At 42.2% G+C, this 18,661-nt stretch overlaps 1 protein-coding gene across 2 annotated transcripts in view; it reads left to right on the top strand.

Moving 5' to 3' along the window:
• The window catches only part of LOC139789506 (NAD-dependent malic enzyme, mitochondrial-like), a 35,239-nt gene that overhangs the window by 1,013 nt on the left and 15,565 nt on the right, over nucleotides 1-18,661 (top strand). For both annotated transcript variants that reach the window (XM_071730355.1, XM_071730357.1), the window contains exons 2-5: nucleotides 5,874-6,005; nucleotides 15,349-15,482; nucleotides 16,893-17,042; nucleotides 18,563-18,638. In XM_071730355.1, coding sequence (XP_071586456.1) covers nucleotides 5,898-6,005; nucleotides 15,349-15,482; nucleotides 16,893-17,042; nucleotides 18,563-18,638 — 468 coding nt within the window. In that variant the 5' untranslated portion in view covers nucleotides 5,874-5,897. The remainder of the gene's footprint in view (nucleotides 1-5,873; nucleotides 6,006-15,348; nucleotides 15,483-16,892; nucleotides 17,043-18,562; nucleotides 18,639-18,661) is intronic.

Genomic DNA, 18,661 nt, shown 5'->3' with positions numbered 1-18,661 from the left:
TGGCAGGACTTGGAGAAATGTACAGGAATGGTGGGGAGCTGATTAAGGGAAAAAAAAATGAAACAACAAAACCGAACGGATCATCTGGCAGCCAAGCAAGATGTTAATTATTTGGGGTCAGTGTTCTCAGTTCCAAAAAGTTAATAGTGAACAGCAAGGGGAAACTTTATATGTACACTTTTTATATATATATATATATATATATATACACACTTTATATATGTATACACACTTTATATATATATATACACTTTATATACATATATATATAGACATATATACATACACACTCTATATATACATACACTTTATATAGATATATTCTTTATTTATATATGTAGTAATGGAAATACTAATATGAACACTGCAAGTGATCCACGTGTGCGTGCAGCCAGCAGTGTCTGAGGTGTTGCTGGCTCTATCAGATGCCTTTATTTTAAAAAGAAAATGTTACAGTGCCAGGACAAAACTTCTGATGGTCCCTTGCAGTAAAGTTCTGAGTCAGCAGTGTGAGTGCAGGCAGGATTTGAAGCTTTGCTCTCCTGCAAAGGAAGGAGACAGAAGCTGTCAGGGTGTGCTTGCCTGAGTGCTGCCAGAATGTTGCTGGCAGCAGCAGAAGGAGCACTTTGCTGGTATTGTGGTAGCTGGTTGTGTGTATGGAGAGTTTTTCAGCTTGTTCTGAGATTTAAGGGTGGATTTATATATATATATATATATTTTTTTTTTTTTTTTTTTTTTTGAGGAGTCTTGTTGGTAAGTGGTTGACAGGCTTACACTTTGCATAATCCCCATGAAAGTTAAATCTCAATCAGCCAGTTGCTTGTTTTCTCTGTGGCTGCTGCTGTTTTCCCAGGAAGGATCCCCTTTTGTAAATGTGCAGCTGATTTTTGGGACATCCTTCTTTCTCTCTCAGCTTCTAGCCCCCTCCCCCCCCCCAAATTCTATTTTTGAACTGGAGAAAACAGCTCAAATGCAGCTGTGTAGCAGTTCTCCAGAATAAAACAACAGTTGCTCTCTGTTTATTTTTGCAGTCTTTCTGAGGAGTCTGCAGGATAAAGCTTCTGTCCCACACGTGTAGATACACATAGCAATAAGACAGGGAAAACATAAAAATGTGAATTTGCCTTGAATAGACCAAAAATACTGCACAGCAGCTTCCCAGAAACAAGGTAATGGACTGTGTGATGCTTAAGGAAAATGTTTAGCTCAGATCCATTACTGTATAAATAAAAAAATCTCCCTGATGTTGTGTAGTCAGACCTTTTATGAACCAAAACACCACCACCAAACTACTTAGTCCTGCTTTCCAGTTGTGCTGTGAGAAGTTTTTCTAATAATATTAAGTTCAGGTAATTCAGAAAATACACCTTTTTTACAGAGGAGTTCTGAAATGACTCTCATTTCAACTCACCATTTGCTGGATGCTTCAAGCCTTGAACTTCTTACTCTGCTGAACTACTTCACATCTTAACTTTTCCCCTGGTTGAACTCGTTTCCTCAGGAGAAAGAGGGAAAGAAAGGAGTTGGCTTTCAGTAAAAGTCTCACTGGGAGACACATTTATAGTTGGCATTTGCCTAATGTAATAATTTTAGACTGCTTTATCATCAGTGAAGTGATGAAGCCAGCTAGTGGGGGCCTGGTTTGTGTCATGCTTGGCTAGACCTGGCTTGTCTGATTAATCTATTTTCTTTAAAAAAAAAAAAAAAAAAAAAAGAGAGAATAGAGGGCAATGGTGATAGTGCAGACTCAGAGGATAATTTGCTGTGCTGGGTACATGAGAGCAAATGTTTGTTGACCTTTTAGAGGTGTTGGTCTTCTGTGCCTGAAAGAAAGACTGGAAATCTTCATTTTCAGAGGATTTCAGGAATAATTGTAGTCTGTTGATGTCCTTGAAGCTGAAGGCAAGATTGCAGAGTCATCAGGTGCAAGCTGCTGAGCACTGAGAGCTGCTCTTTGGTATTAAGGTATAATCAGGACAACCTATGCAGTAATTGAAGCTTTAATTGACACTGAGCTTCCTGACTCTCTGAGCAATGTAATTGTGCCTTTTAAAAGTATGAGGAGCCTTCCCCTTAAAAGGAGCTTCTGCAGTTTAACAGATCCATAATTGCAGCAGCCAAACATTTGCTCCTAGATAAGGCCACTGGTGTAGCACTGGGAATGAGTTTGACCTGGCCTGATGCCTCCTGATAAGGCACAGCAGAAGCTGTCACCTCAGATGGGAAGATTTTAGTTCTGTTCAGCTGGGACCCAGCAAATACTGAGTAATAACTTCAGAACTACCAGGTGCATCAGATCCAGTCTGGTGGTGCTCCACAGTCTTGTTTTAGTCCTAACCCCTGGCAAGGACTGGATGGAGAAAAGACTCCCTTGTTCTGGTTATACTGTCACGTGCTTCAGCAGGAGTTTTATTCCTCTTTCAATTCCTCTGCTTTTGCCCTATTTCCTCCTCACAGGACATTGCACAACCTCAGCTCTGTCTCTGCTTTCACAGCACTGAACCCCCCCATCTCCCCATCAGTTGACATCCTCCCCCCTTCTCTAGCAACCTCCACCCTCACCATCATCTCTCCTTTTTCTTATGGTTGAAGTGCCACCATCTCAAGCCTGACCTCTTCTACAAAACCCATCATAAACCAGTTAAAAACCTTCCCATGAAGCAGCAGGACCCAGGTCTTTTATCTCCTTGAACCCAGGTGTGGGTTTGGGGGACCTTCCAAACCTCTCCTTGCAACATGACCTAACCTTTTCATTTTCTTGAACCCAGGTATGGGTTTGGGAACCTTCCAAACCTCTCCTTGCAGCCTGACCCAAACCTTTCATCTCCTTAGACCCAGGTCTGGGTTTGGGAGACCAAACCTCTCCTTGCAGCATCACCCAAGTATTTAATCTTCTTGAACTCAGGTATGGGTTTGGGGACCTTCCAAACCTCACCTTGCAACATGACCCAAACCTTTCATCTCCTTGGACCCAGGTATGGGCTTGGGAGACCAAACCTCTCCTTGCAGCATGACCCAGCCTTTTCATCTTCTAGAACCCCGGTATGGGTTTGGGAGACCAAACCTCTCCTTGCAGCAGGACCCAAGTATTTCATCTTCTGGAACCCAGGAATGGGTTTGGGGACCTTCCAAACCTCTCCTTGCAGCAGGACCCAAGTATTTAATCTTCTTGAACCCAGGTATGGTTTGGGGACCTTCCAAACCTCTCCTTGCAACATGGCCCAACCCTTTTATCTCCTTGGACCCAGGTATGGGTTTGGGAGACCAAACCTCTCCTTGCAGCATGACCCAACATTTTCATCTCCTTGGACCCAGGTATGGGTTTGGGAGATCTTCCAAACCTCTCCTTGCAACATGACCCAAGTTTTTCATCTTTTTGAACCCAGGTATGGGTTTGGGAGACCAAACCTCTCCTTGCAGCATGACCCATCCTTTTCATTTTCTTGAACCCAGGTATGGGTTTTGGGGATCTTCCAAACCTCTCCTTGCAGCATGACCCAAACCTTTCATCTCCTTAGACCCAGGTATGGGTTTGAGGACCTAAAACCAGAAGCTGGCTAAAACCCTAAAGCCAGAGCTGGCAAACAGGAGCCACCAGGCATGAAGCTTCATGGTCCTTTCTTTCCCATGAGGAGAAGGGGAGCTGCCTGTGTCTCTTCTTTATTGTCTGTTAGACCACGTTGCATCCAAAATGTTTTTATTATCTGGTGTTATCTTGCCTGGAATGCCCTGTGGGTGTATTCTTGAAGAGGAATTAGGACTTGTAAAGCAGAAGGACCTGTGCAGATGGTTTGTGGCTTGTTCTTGCCAGGTTGGTGGGCAGGAGGAGAGGGTGGAGGCCATGCAGAGCACAACCCTTGGCACTCCTACAGAGGAGTGTGGAGAGGGCACGGGGAAAGGATGCTTGGTTGGTGGTTTCAGGATAAGCCAGGCTAAAGTTTCTTGGCAGAACATGTTTAAAGGAGAGAAAAGGAGCTGGAGATGTGCAAGCAACTAGGAGAGCAATGGAAGGAGAGCTCAGGGCTGAATAACCTGTCAGGCTTTAGGCTGGGTGTAAATTAACCAGGATCTGATCTTGGGTCTGAACAGAGGGACTGAGAGGAAAATGAAGCTGGGTTCTCCCACTTGCTTTATGCAGCTGAGATACCTCCAGCATGAGAATTTGGGTCTTGGTGTGGCACCTCAGGGAGCAAATCTTCCCTCTCCCTTCCAAACCTTACAGAATTTGTAAGGTTTGAATCACACCCCTGAAAAGTTTTTTTTCTCTGTGTTGTTGAAGAGAGAATTAACTGATCAAGTTCAGAGAAATCTGGGCCACAATCTTGTTGGGTTCCTAAATGCTCATTTAGAAACCAATGCAAGGGAGTAATTTCAGATTTAATTAGAGAAGGTGTGGTGGTGTTTGGCCTGCTTTTTAATTCTTGGCTGAAGGTTTCTTTGCTCAGGACAGGTTGGAGCCAACCTCATCCAGGCTGAGGTTCTCTGTGGCCACAGATCCATGAGGAGGAGACGGACTCAGTGGGCCAAGGAGGAGGGGGAATTGAAACCACTTCGGGCTGAATTTGCCGTTCCTAAAAGCTGGTTGTTTTGCAGGACAAATGGAATTTTGCTTATCTGATCCTGATTTTTCAGCTGCCCCTGAATTCTGTCCCAGCAGCTGTGTTTAGTCCACCCCAAGCTGGTTTAGGGAGGAATTAGCATGTTAAAAGCAACATTTGTTTGTAGTGCTGGCAAGGCTTCCAGTTCCTCCTGTCCCCACACAGTAAATTTATGTTCTTTACCACAAAACAACTAAACAGGAGGGGTTTGAGTGGAACTTCTTCCAATTGCAAGGCCTAAACAAATAAATAAGGGATGAGAAGCAAAGGTTCCAGCTGAATGGCTCTGTCCTTTAGAAGAGGAGCTCAGGTGCGACTGATGCTGAAAAATATGAAATGTTTGCATGTTCTTTTCACACTTGGAAAGATTTTCGAAGCAGGTCCTCAGGCTGGAACTTGTAAGATCAGTTTGCCATCTGAAAAGCTGATTATGTGTAAATTTGATTAGGGGAAGGTCCTCTGAAGTATTCAGGCTATAGTTAAGATAATGAAGTTTTGTTCCTTAATCAAATTTTGGCTTCCATCTGGAAGAAAGGAAAAATCCAAACCATGCATCATTTCATTCCTCAAAAAAAAAAAAAGTCTCATACCTGCTTGACTGTCCTCATGTATGGCTTGGATGGGAACATCCAGCTGGGCCAGGACACATTCCCTGCTGGTCCTGAGTTATTCAAGGATTTAAAATCTAAGCATGGAATCCACCACTCAGTCATTTTTTTCTTTTTTTTTGACCGTTTTAATTCTGCCTTTTCTTCTAATCTGCTTTTAATCTGTTAACAGACAGCTTCTTTCCTTGCTGCCCTCCAGGCTACAGGATTTCATTCTCAGAAGGCTAATGGAATAAAAAAAACCCCAAACCTCAGCTTAAACCTTCTTGCTGCAGTAGCCCAAGTCATTTTTGTCCTCCCTGGTATTTGCTCTGGTGCCAGTTGCACGAGTCACCAGGGAATGGAATATTAACTAATATTAGTTAATATTTGCTAATGGCAATTCTGCTCTGGGTTTATGGTGCTGCTGTAAGACAATACCCAGTGAGTGCAGCCCCTGGTGTAGTCCTAGCTCACATTTTTAGTATCTTTCTATTTTCTCTCCATTCAGGTGCTCTCATCTTTCTTAATTCTCCCACCTTGCTGCTGCGGGGCGACTTTGGGTTTATTATCACTGTGTTAGAGCTTACCCAGCATGTACCTTTTTCTCTCCCAACACATGGCCTACAAATAGGAAGAGGACTTCCACCACCTCTGTATCTGAATGGTTTTCTTACCCTTTTCCCAGGTTACAGGACAAAAGAAGCCCAAAATGTTCTCCCGACTCCGGGTCGCCGCCGTTCCCTGCGTGGCCGCGCGTCGCAGCGCGCACACCAAAGAAAAAGGCAAACCCCTGATGTTAAACCCCAGAACAAATAAGGTTGGTAGCCTGGCATTATCAGATATCTACATCTGCTGATCACCCAGTCGACCTTCTTCCAGGGTTAAACCATGCTAGGAGGTGGATTGGGCCACAGCCAGAAAAGAAAAACCCCAGAGGGTACAGAGGATGGAGGAGTCAGTGATCGTTTCCAGTTTACTCCATGGGCATCTTAAAATAAAAGGACTTCCAAGAACACCTTCTGCTGCTGGCAGCCTGCTTTGCTGGGCTTTACACAACCAGTGCTGCTGCTTCCTTGTGCCAAGCAAGCAAGTTGAGTTGTATTCCAGCAGATAAAGGGTCTTAAAGTTTGCAAAAGTTAATTCCAGCTGAGTCTTGGTAGAGCTAGGAAGTGTTAGCCTCTCTGTCCTAGTCCTGGCTTTTTCCTGTGGGACTCTGAATTGGGACCAAGCCATATCAGTAAGAAACATCCCTGTGCAGACAGTCAGGCAAAGAACATCTAAAAATACCCCAAGTGGAGCTAGCTGGAAGGTAGAGACATTATCTTAATGCCATCCAGAAGAAACTTCTCCTGAGAAAGAGGCTTTTACTTTTTTTCCCCTCCACAACAATTTTCCTTTTTGTTTTTACCCTGTTTTCTACCTCCCCATCCCCAATCTGGTTTCCCCCCCACAGCCTTCAGGAATATTGAAACAATTCATGTGTAAGCTAAAACTAATCAGAGATGAGATGAAGGTTTTTGGTTGCTGACCCCAGGTGTCTGAAGTGGCCAAGAAAGGTGACAAACCTCACTGCTTCTGGCAGGATTTTTCAGGAGCAATGGAGCTATGAAAGCTGGACTTCAAAGTTTTATCCTGTATTTTTAATACCTAGCTTTTTTCCTTGCCCCCCCCCCCCCCTCCCCTCCTCTATTACCTTGTATTTCCTTTTCCCTCAAAATTTCCTTTTCTCCTCATGGCCCTGACTCCTCTCCCTCTGTATCCTTAGCTCCTCCTTGTGTCCCCTGCCACCTCCTAGACACAAAGCAGCATGTGCTGCTATAAGTTTGGCCAGCTGGCAAGCCAGGCATGTAGCCCTGAGCCTTTCTCTCAGCTTGTCCCTCTGCACAGCAAAAAAAAAATCTTTTTTTTTTGTTTTCTTTTTTGTCCCCCTTTTTTGTTTTTTTGGGTCAGAATTAAAAGTTGGCCCACGGGCTTAAAATAACTGGGGAGGATATTCAGCTTGGAACTGCAAGCTGCAGCTCTTCCTGAGAACTGGAAAAATTCAGAGACTGCCTGATGGCAAAAAATAAGATGGGGATTGCCATGGTGGGGAAGGAGAAAAGAATAGGTGGGTGTCATTTGTCAAGGGCAGATTATCTCAAGACTTCTCTGCACTAGAATGTGCCAGCAGAAATTATTTCAAGCCCTGTCAGCTTTTCCAAGTGCTGATTATGCAACAGTGTTCAGAAACAAAAACAATAGCTTCTTATTGTTTTTTTTACCAGTGGTAATATCTTTTTATTTTGGGTTTGGGGGGGTTGTTTTTTTTGAAGCCTGGAATTCTCTGGTGGTCTGAGCACAATGTGGTGTTTTCATGGTTTGTTGTTTTTCTTCAGGAGGAGGGAAAGGCAGAGAGCTGCTTGCTAATAACAGTTGTTTAAAAAAAAAAAAGTAATGTCTCCAAGAAATGATGCTTGCAGGAGGGAAAAATAACTTTGCACATTTATTCTGCTCTGTTGTCCCAGTGTGTCCTTAAGGCTGATAAGGTTTGTCTGGATCTGTAAGCTGGTGAAATGATCCAGCTCAATACTGGAGGCAGAAAAGCCTTTAGGAAATTGAGAAGAAGATAAATTATTGACTAAATATGCAAAGTACTTTACCCTTTGTGCTTCTCTTCCCCACAGTACCTGGTGTGCAGATGTATATCTCAGACATACAGGCAGAGATAAATGGTTTTATCTCTTGTTGAGATTGTCCTTTTACCACTCTTGTTTTAGCTGCTTATGTTTCTTTTCTGCAGCCCCACAGAACACTTGATCTCCTTTAATATCTCTGGGCCCTAAAATAAGCCCTGCAAGATGCATCACTGACAGTAACACACCCCTTCCCCTTGTGCTCATTAATCTGCTCATGCCCTTTGCCATCCCTGCAGCATTTTCTCTTCCCTTTTCTTTTTCTTTTTTTTTTTTTTTTTTAAATTTTCTTTCACATCCTTAACTTGTCTTCTACTGGTGGGCCCTGCACCTCCCTCAGCTGGTTTGGGGGTTTATGTTGGAAAGGCAGCTTTTAAGTGTTTCTTGTCATGGTGGCTCAGAAAAGGTCATGAGCTGTAACAGTAATTCCCAAAGCAGCACAGGCTGTAACTGCATCACTGGCATCTGTGTACAGTTACAGACTTCCATGATGTTTGGTTTCAAATTGCAGTAAATTGGCTTCAGGACCTTTTATGCTGCTGGGGATCCCTGCTGTGCCCATTTTAAGCTGGTTGGGTGCTCAGAAAACTGCTGGGTCAATCTCATTTGTTTAGCATTTGCAGCTGATCTGTTATTTTTGTTGGGATGATGCTTGGGGGTCTCCCTCAAGGTCCAGGATTTCTCCTTGCAGCACAGAACAGCTGATGGATGAGCTGCTCATCCCTCACCTTGGTGATGTTTGCCATGTGGCCTGGTGTCAGTATGTCTTTGCCTTCCCTGGAAATATGTGACCTGTGACATTATTCATCTGTTTATTTCCTGGGTGCTTGCAGCAAATTTTGTGATTCTGAATAACGTGTCACACTTTTGCTTGGTGATTTTTCAACAATTCTTGTTTTTCTCCAAGTGTGTGACAGTGTTTTGTACAGTTCATTCCATTACCTCTTTTTTATTACTCTGTTCCTCAGTATTATTTGGTTATTTCATTCTTTAATATCATTTTCCTGTACTGACAATGCCTCTCAGATTTTTTTTTTCTTTGGGAAGTATCATCCAGACATGGGATTAAACACAGACATAGATGCACACATATGTATGAGTATGCCTGGGAATATGTGATAGATTTTTAAAAATAACTCAGTGGCAGTGTCACAGTTTAATCCCAGACTAATTCCTGAGGAACTGTCTCAGTGTCCACCTTCCATACTGGGTGGTTATCTTCTCATATATTATATTTAGCTATACCTTTAGTCATCTGTAGTCATTCACCTCTCTTTGGACCCAATTTATTTTCATTTGTGCCTCACTCAGTACTTCCAGAAACTCTGCTAGATTACCTTTGTTTAAAGAATCAGTTTCCTTAACCAAGATTCCCAGCACCTCCCTGGCTTCTGGCAAATATCCCAACAGGGTGTTTCCAAGTCAGGGTGAAAAACAAATGAAAAAAAAAAAAAAAAAAAAAGAAACCAACCAAAAATTGAAGCTAGATGGACAAAATAAATGGAATAGGACCAGAGAGTGTGAAGATTGTATGAACTTGAAGGTGTAAAAGCAGATGGCTCCATTTCTTTTTCCACTGCCTCTTGATTTCTTTTATTTTAATACTTTTTAGGTTGTGTCAGGTGGGTTGAGCAGCCAGGGTGTAGAATACACAGAATTTTGGGGAAACTGGGAATAAACAGGGGGTCCTGCTAATTGTCCTCTGAGTAAGAAATGCAGCCCTTGAAATATCCCCAGCAGTTGCTGATGGGTCATAAAGAAGGATCACAGAAGGCAGGAGACTGATAGAGGCTGCTGAATTTCCTTGAGCTTGCCCCAAAATCCCACCAGGAGTTTTGTGTCCTGCCCAGCTGGTTTGGAATGTTGGCTGAAGGTTGCATGGCTGTAGTTCTTGCAGCTTTTGTCAGCTTCCTTGGGATCTGTGTGTTTTGAAAGGGAATTGAAGGTGGAAAGATAGAGCTGTTTAATCTGTAACCAGCTTTTATTGTCTGTCAGAAAAAAGGGCAGGTGATATTGCACCTCGTTTAACTTGGATGGACTGTTCTGCTCAGGACTCAGGAGCTGCTGGGACAGAGGGTAAAGAAAGGAAGAAACTTGTCTTGTTTTTTCACTTCTTGGTTTCTTTTTGTTTTGCTGTGGGATTAATGCCATTAAGGGAGAGCAAAAGCAATGGCATCAGAAAATGAAGCATCTCTGAGTGTTCAGTGATGCTGGATGGTGTAGGTGAACCATTTCAGAGCCATTTCAGCCATTATTTTGCTCTGTTATGATCATTGGTGCATGGAAATAAACCCCAGAGAGCCTGGATGACCCTCTGTAAAGTCTTTCTGCTTCTGACTTTTCCCCATTTGCTGCAGGGAAATGTCACAGGAGAGGTGCTGGGGGTGAGGTGAGGCTGGTTCAGCAGCCAGAGGGGTTTTCATCTGATTCCACACATCCAGAGGTGGTGTAGGGGGTGGTGGCTCTGATTCCACACCAAGCTCTTCCAAGGTTTAATAACCTTGGGAAAGGTCTGGGTCATTTCCCACTTCAGCAGGGAGTAGATGTTGTGTCAGTTGTACCCTCCAGGATCTACTGTGCTGTTTCTGGGGGAATAAAGGTATGAAATTGGATTTTCTGGGAGAATAAAGGTATGAAATTGGATTTTGAAAAGGAAAGAAATCAAAGGAGGCTTCCATATTCTACACCTCCCTCCTAAACACAGGGAAACTTGGAATCTGTGGATGAGAATTCATGAGTGAAGTTTATTCATTTGCAAGAGGAGATGTGTAAGAGTGAACTCTGATTCAGCAGAAGGCAACAGAGTTAAGCAGCCCACAAATCTGTTTGATTTAAAAAATGCTTATAATGCTGCCCCAAAGCCTACAATCTGCTGCTTAATGTGCTGTAGCAATTATTAGAAGTTAGGTGAAACCCAGTTGATTAAATCTTCCCTGTGAAGCAGGCTAACTCATTTTTCCAGATGGTGGCATGTTTGTGCATTTACATCTTCATCAGGGGCTTTGAATGAGTTCCATATCCTAAACTGTAAAGGTTTTCAGAATGATTGAGAGTATTTATGCTATCAGGTAAAAACATTCCCTCCTGTTTAAATGCCTGCAAGATTTTGCAGGTGAGGGAAAATTGATCACCACTAATACTTCTCTGCTTAAAAACCTCTCAGTAGTATTTAGTGGTGCTTTTAAAAAAAAAAAAAACACAACAAACAAATCATGCTTGCAGGATTCAGGTCTCCCATTCACCTTCATGCAAAGTAAAAAACCAGAATTTTTTTTTTTATGCTGGTATTTATAGCACCACTGGCTTTGTGCTGTAGAACCCAGTTAGGGCTGGAGTGATGCCCCAGTGCCAGGTAGTTTGTGGATTAAAGGCACAGAAAAGTGTCAACACTTCATTTTATTTGCCTTTTTTTTTTTTTTTTTTCCCTTCTGTTGAGATTAAATTTGTCCCTGCTTATTAATTAATTCATTGGTGGTCTTGGAAGTGTGCTGGGTTTTCTCCTAGATGAGCTCCTGGGTTTGTCTGTGGTGTCTTTGAAAGGACACCTGGTTTTTATCTGAGCTGTAAAGAGGATTAAGGGAACTAATCTAAGTGAAAGTCAGGGAATAACACCCTGAGAAAGGACACCTAGCACTGTGGGGCAGAGGAAACCAAAAAGAGATGCCTGGGACTCAAGTTCAGATCATTAAATTATTGAGGCATTTAATCCCAGTGGAAACCAGAGGGAATTCTGCCTCTAAGGTGCCTTTGAGAGCATCTGTCCCAGTGCTGCTGGTTTCCTCCTGATGGACTGGGAACTGGTGGCTGGTTCTGTCTGATTGAACTGGGGCTCATTAAATCAGGGAAATTAGTAGCACTGCAACTCTTAAAATGATATTTTAAGGAAAAACATCCATCTTGCCAAGGGGGCTGTGCAGGGAACAAGCCACAGCCCCATAACACACCCCAAAAGGCAGCTGATGGTGAGGAACAAAGATAATAAATGGGAATATAGCAAATGTTGGAAGGTCTCTGGTGTTTTTGTAGTGCTGGTTCTGTTCTTGCTGGAACAAGGATTGAATCTCAGGATGGAGGCTGATGGCATTCAGATTCCTTAATTAAGCCTGGGAGAAATTAAAGCATCTTTTAATGTGGTAAGATCTAGTAGTCAGGTAAATAAACAGCTGGAAGTCCTTAATACCATTTAAAAAAACACTGTTTAATGTAATTGTAACTCCAGAAACACTGAAAACACCTGAACTTTGCCTATAGAGTGGAAAAAATATGAATAAACTGTTGTGTGTAATCCTCAGGGCTCCTTTGCTTTTATTTAAGGGCTCAGGTAGGTTAAGGTCACTGTTTTCCCTGTTTAGGGGAATTAAGGAAAAGCCACATCCCAGTGCCATGCTAGAAGTGGAAATTAAGGTAGACTTTTTATTTTTCAGGAGCTTGGGGGTTTCTGTAGGTTTTGCCTGTGAAATATTTCAGAGTAAAATGTCAGTGTGGTAGCACTGAAGGAATTCTGGCCTTTAAAATGCCTTAAATTAGTGGCTTCACTGACCAGGGTTTATGTATCTTTTGAAAAGAGACTAATTTTTTTTTTTTTTTTTTTTCCTTTTTTAAAATCACAAATTTTTTGGCATCTTTTTTGTAGTGCCTGAAGTCACAGTCAAAATCTTAGAGGAATTTTACCAGCTGGGCTGGGCTTCCTCTCCTAAATCACTAAATCCAACAGTTTGTGTTGAGGAAAGGGTTGTTTAGGAAAGGCATTGACTGCTGGTTGGAACAAATTTAGGAGGCACTGAAGAAAAAGGGGAAATTTTGGTGGAAATTTCAGATTATTCAACTCACTTTTCCAAAAAAAGAAATTATCAAGTGGCTCTGACACCCAGCAAAAGGTCAGCAGCAAGGGTAAAAAGTACAGGAATAAGCTGTCATCTTAAATTTCCTTGCAGGCATACTTGAGAATAACAGTTACAGCAGGAAAGGGGAAAAAATGGTTTTAAAATGGCTCATGGATAAGATATAAATTCAGTGTTCAGCGTTGAATTTTCTACATGGGTGTCAGAAATGTGAAGCATCAATCTAATCTAGGGTTAAATACTTGAGTGTTTTGCAAAAAAGGTATTTTCAATTTTTCTTTCAAAGCACTGCACTTTTTTTTCCTCTTCTCTATATAATGCTTTTTAACTTTTCAAATATTTTATTAATTGAGAACCTCGTGTAGAATTAGTCTAGAGAAGCTGGTGGAGTGCTTAAAATTTGCCCAAAAAACTGATATGAAGTGTGATTTAAGCAAAGAGAAGTATATTAAATTTATTATTATTTTAAAATAAGTTTTTTTCCTATGGAGTAGTTTTGTTGATTATAATGATCCAAATCTGATGGATTCCTTGAAATATAGCCTCTAAAACTGGAGATTTATTTTTTTTTTTTGTTACTGGGCATGTTTTCTACCCATATCAGTGAAACTCTTCAAACATAAGGAGAGGTGAAAAATAGATAATCTGAACTTGTGTATTTTCATTCTAAAGTGGAAAAAAGCCTGTGGGGTTTTTTTTCCCCTGTGATTTTTCTGGTCGTGGGAGGAATTTGCAATGTAATGACAAACTTTTAGGTTTCTGTTTTTTATGTTGGCAGCAAGTGTGAGGAAATTTGAGAGAATGGGCTCTTGTTTTTTAATCTGGCTGCTTTAGTAAACAAAGGGAGTGTTGTTTGTGAGCAGAACTGGTGTTCCTTGTGCCTGTCCCTACAACCACCAGACCTTTTCCTGCCAAGTGCTTTTATTTTATTTTTTTTTTTGCCTTGCAGATTGATGTGCAGCAAAGGCTTCCCTGGGCTTTCAGCTCCTGCCTTCTCAAAGAATTGATTTAATCATTCCCTGACCTGACCCAGGGTGATCAGCTGAAGTCAGGGAAGTTGATCATGGTTCTTTTGGAAGTGGCAGATGTAAAGTGGGGTCAGTTGGTGGGGGAAATGGGGCCAGGACTTTGGGCCAGCTTGGCTGTGAATCCCACCTTGGGTCAGTGATGCTACACCTAGGGGTTAACTACCCCAGGGAGCTGCTCAGAGCAGGATGTTCTCTGTGGAAAGCCACTTTTAGTGAACATTATTATTAAATAATATAAATTAGTACCTAAAAACCCAATCTATTAAATTTTTCATCCACCTTGAAACAGTGAAGAATGGAAACCCTCTGGTTTTGCAGTTTGAATTTCTGAACACCTGTTAGAAATGAGATTTTTGGTGGTAAGCAACTACAGCTGGAGACAAATATCTTAGTTCTAACCCCAAGGAAGGATTTGGGTTGAATTGTGATCTCCAAAGAAGCAGTGGGGTAGTTGAGTAACTTGGGGAATCATAGAATCATAGAATCCTAGGGGTTGGAAGGGACCTGAAAGATCATCTAGTCCAACCCCCCCTGCCAGAGCAGGGCCCCCTAGAGTACATCCCCTAGGAACGTGTCCAGGTGGGTTTTGAATGTCTCCAGTGAAGGAGACTCCACAACCCCCCTGGGCAGCCTGTTCCAGGGCTCTGTCACCCTTACAGTAAAAAAATTCTTTCTGATATTCAACTTGAACCTCCTATGCTCCAATTTACACCCATTACCCCTTGTCCTATCACTGGTCACCACTGAGAAAAGCCTAACTCCATCTCCCTGACACTCACCCCTTACATATTTGAAAACATTGATGAGGTCACCCCTCAGTCTCCTTTTCTCCAAACTAAAGAGCCCCAGCTCCCTCAGCCTTTCCTCATAAGGGAGATGTTCCACTCCCTTAATCATCTCAGTAGCTCTGCGCTGGACTCTTTCAAGCACTTCCCTGTCCTTCTTGAACTGAGGGGCCCAGAACTGGACACAATACTCCAGCTGCACAATACTCCCCTCACCAATGCAGAATAGAGGGGGAGGAGAACCTCTCTTGACCTACTAACCACACCCTTTCTAATGCACCCCAGGATGCCATTGGCCTTCTTGGCCACAAGGGCACATTGCTGGCTCATGGGCATCTTCTTGTCTACCAGGACCCCCAGGTCTCTTTCACCTCCACTGCTCTCCAGCAGCTCAGCCCCCAACTGGGAACTGGCTGAGTTACCTTAAATGATGTAGAAAAAAGCAGCAAATAAAACAAACCAGATAAATCTCCCTGGAATACATGAGACTGAGGGACCAGACTGGGTGATCAAAATGTTCCTGGTCAACCTGATGCTCCTCTGAAACAATTCAAGAAGCAGCTGTTATTTTACTTTTAAATTCAGCCTGCCTGCAGTGGGATTTCAGAGCTTGTTCTCCAGTTTCCAAGAGAAGGAACTGAAATCTGAAAAGGAAAACTCAGCTGTGGAAAAAGGGATTCCTACAAAGGATGTGGAGAACCCCTACTCTGGCACCAGGAGGAAAGGATGCAGGGGGTAGACACAAGTGGCAAATGGAAAATATCTCAGAGATGCTAGAGGAAGAGCTGCTAATTATTTCTCACCTCTTCTTTTTTTTTTTTTTTTTTTTTTCAGGGTATGGCCTTTACATTACATGAGAGACAAATGCTTGGGCTGCAAGGACTTCTGCCTCCTAAAATTGAGACTCAAGACATCCAAGCCTTACGTTTCCACAAGAATTTGTCAAAAATGACAGACCCCTTGGAAAAGTAAGCACTCCTCTGGTCTTTGCCAGGCAAAGAAATGGAAATTGCTGTAAAATAATTGTGTGGGGATAACCAAAGAAGTTTTTGATGCCTCTGCTGAGTTTCTCAGTTGCTGGAGGTCATTTTTACTTTTGCACAGAAAACTTGCATCAATCATGTGTTCATCATGTGGCTAAATAAGGTTGTGGAGCTTTTTTTTCCCCCTTTATATTCTGTAGTCACAAGATAACAAAAAAAGAACCTGCAGGAATTTAGGCAGCAGCCAAGCTGCAAAGCCTTCTGTGGTACCTAATGTGTATTCCTGTAGCATGTAGGATTTGGGGGGCAGGTTTTTAGAGCACAGAAGGGGAGGAGAGAGGAGCTGTGCTTGCTAGAAAAATACATAAGAACCAGGAGAAATGGAGAGTTTGATTTTTAGGTGTGCAAAACAGTGCTTATATCCAGTTAGACAGAAAAAAGGAATGACAGGGTTAGAATTTTGAGCCTTAGAACTGTGTAATGTTTTTCTGTCAATCTGATTTTTTTCTTTAGCTCACTGATTTGGTGAAAAAAAAAAAAAATATGTGAAAGCTTTTGATTTGTTTCTTTGTTTGAGAATGGGATGTTTTTAGCCTCCTGTTATTCTTTTCAGAAAAAAAAAAATTAAAATATATATATATATATATATATATACTGCCTGTGGAAATACATTAGCTCCTAAAGGCAAGAGGAGCACTGGAAGGGTTTGAGGCTTACTGAACCACATCAAAACCCTTTGACTCCCAGGAAAACTGAAAGATGACTTTTAAATACACATCCTGTCACTTGCTGAGCTGAACCACTCATCTCATCTGGCTTGGCAAAGTGCTTGGGTGCTGCAGCCTAAGGCAGATTGCTAATCCATGATGTTGATGGCTCAGCAAGACTGAGTATGAGTTGATATATTGATATATTTGGCAGGTAAATGTGCAGAAATGCAGGGTTCATTTACACACCTCAGTAAGCCCTTCAGAATGAACTTTTTGTGGGGAGTTAATTTGTTTGACAGCTGTGCTAGTGTCAGGATTAACAAGACCTTCCAGTCAGGGTGTTGCTTTTTAGGATGACAAATTCTTTCTCTGATAATATTTGGCTGTGAACAGTTATGAGATTCCCAGCTGCATCCTGTAATAAATCCATGGGTTACCTTTTCTTGACAGGCATGCTGGGGAATTAATTTGTAGGGTCTGTCACAGGCAGTGGGTTTATGTCAGCTTTTTTGTGCTGCTCTTTTTTCCAAGTTTTTTGTGCTCAAAGCCTGACTTGAGTGGGAGCAGGAATTTGATGGAAGAGGTACAACATTTTTGCTTTGACATTTACCCCAGTTTAAATCCCATTTTAAAGAAGAATAAACATGAAACCATAAGTGTTTTGGGTTTTTTTCTTTAATTTCAGGTACATCTACATAATGGGAATCCAAGAGAGAAATGAAAAGCTGTTCTACAGGGTATTACAAGATGATATTGAGAGGTTAATGCCAATTGTATACACACCAACAGTAGGCCTTGCCTGCTCCCAGTATGGGCACATCTTCAGGAGACCAAAGTAAGGACACTAGACCAACATATATTGCTGCTACTATAATCTTTTTTTACTTTCCTGAGGTTTGGGAATAGTTTATTTTAATTTGGATTCAGCTACATGAGACTTGTGCCAGTTTAGGGCGTTAAAAGTTCATTAATTAATATCTCAAGACCCAGTTTACACTGGAAAACATAACCTCTGAAAACAGAAGTGGTTTTGTGTCATAAAAACCACAAATGCAGAGCTTCAGCCCCATTCCCAGTTGTCCTGAGATGCCACCCAGCTCTTTAATTCTGAGGAGATGCTGTGGCTTTCTCCAGCTCTCAGAATCACCTCTGTGAGTCTGTACCAGGACAGAGCATGAGGAAGAAAGTGTTGATGAAAAGGGATTTTTGGAGATTTTGGAGATTGCCAAGAAGTCACTTCAGGTGGCTTCATGAGATACATTCCCCTGTGCAACCCATGCACCTTCCAGTTTTTCTGGCACAATACTTATTAACTGGGATCTGCTTTAGGTCCAAGCAAAAGCTTCCAAAAAACTGCTCAGGTTATTAGCTCAGTGTTGGGGAAGGCATTTCAGCTCCTTTCCATGCTCCTCCCTGCAATTCAAAGCCTTATTTCTCCAGCCTTCTTGTTTGAGTTCTTCAGTGCTTGAAGTTGGTGCTGTGCTCAGCCTTTTTTTGGGATTTAGTGTGGCTGCTGGGATAAAGACAGTGAGAAGCTCATGGTTTGGCTCCTGATCTGGGGTAGGGGATTTGAATATTCCTTTTCCACACCTCTGAGTGTGTTACAGACCAGTTTAAAGCTGTCCTCCTCTACAAGCTGTCTGTACAAAAAACAGCAGCATGGGCTGGAGCTCAGGCTGTGCCCCTTTCTCTCCCAGAACCAGCATTTTCCAAAGGGCTGGGAATTTATCTGTTCCCACCTCTGCTGAGCCTTTCATGCTCCCTTTTTTCCTAACCACAGTAAGCTGCTGGAGCAGGAGAAATCCAAGAACTTCACCTCCCATGTTCTCACAGAGGAACACTCAGTGGCACTGCTCTCTTCCTAACCTTGGAGAAGACAGTATGCTCAGTCCCTGTCTTTCCTTTCTTTTCCCTCTCCTTGTGTGATGTTGGGAGCAGAAATTCCCAAAGGTAAAGCCAAGCTGAGCACCATCCTCACAGGGGAATATAAACCCTGCCATTTCTGATCCTGACACCAGAGATGTTGTGACCTACAGGGGTGTTAGACATGAATTTCTGTAGTAGCATAAAATCCAGGTAGCAGCATGAAAAAGTCTTTTCTCTACTGCTTTTTGTTTTAGTGTCAAATAGCCAAATAAACTTGTGTATTAGAAATTTCCCCACTTTGGAGAGCTTGAAGTCTCAGCTCCCTGAGGTCCCTTCCAACCTAAGATGCTATCAGGTTGTCATTAATTATGTGACTGACTGCAGCACTTTCAACTGTGCTTTTTGCCATGTAATTTTGCAAAGCAATGTGAAATTTTTCATTGCTACCTGTAAGATCTTTCTGCTTTGTTTATTTATTTTTTTTTCCAGAGGATTATTTATTTCTATCTCAGACAGAGGACACATAAGGTCAATAGTGAACAACTGGCCAGAGAACGACGTTAAGGTATTACCACTGGGTGTAATTTT

Source organism: Heliangelus exortis, chromosome Z, assembly GCF_036169615.1.
Source record: "Heliangelus exortis chromosome Z, bHelExo1.hap1, whole genome shotgun sequence".
NCBI classification, from domain to species: Eukaryota; Metazoa; Chordata; class Aves; order Apodiformes; family Trochilidae; genus Heliangelus; species Heliangelus exortis.
Note: the sequence above shows the minus strand (reverse complement) of the source record. Positions and strands in the feature narration are given on the sequence as shown.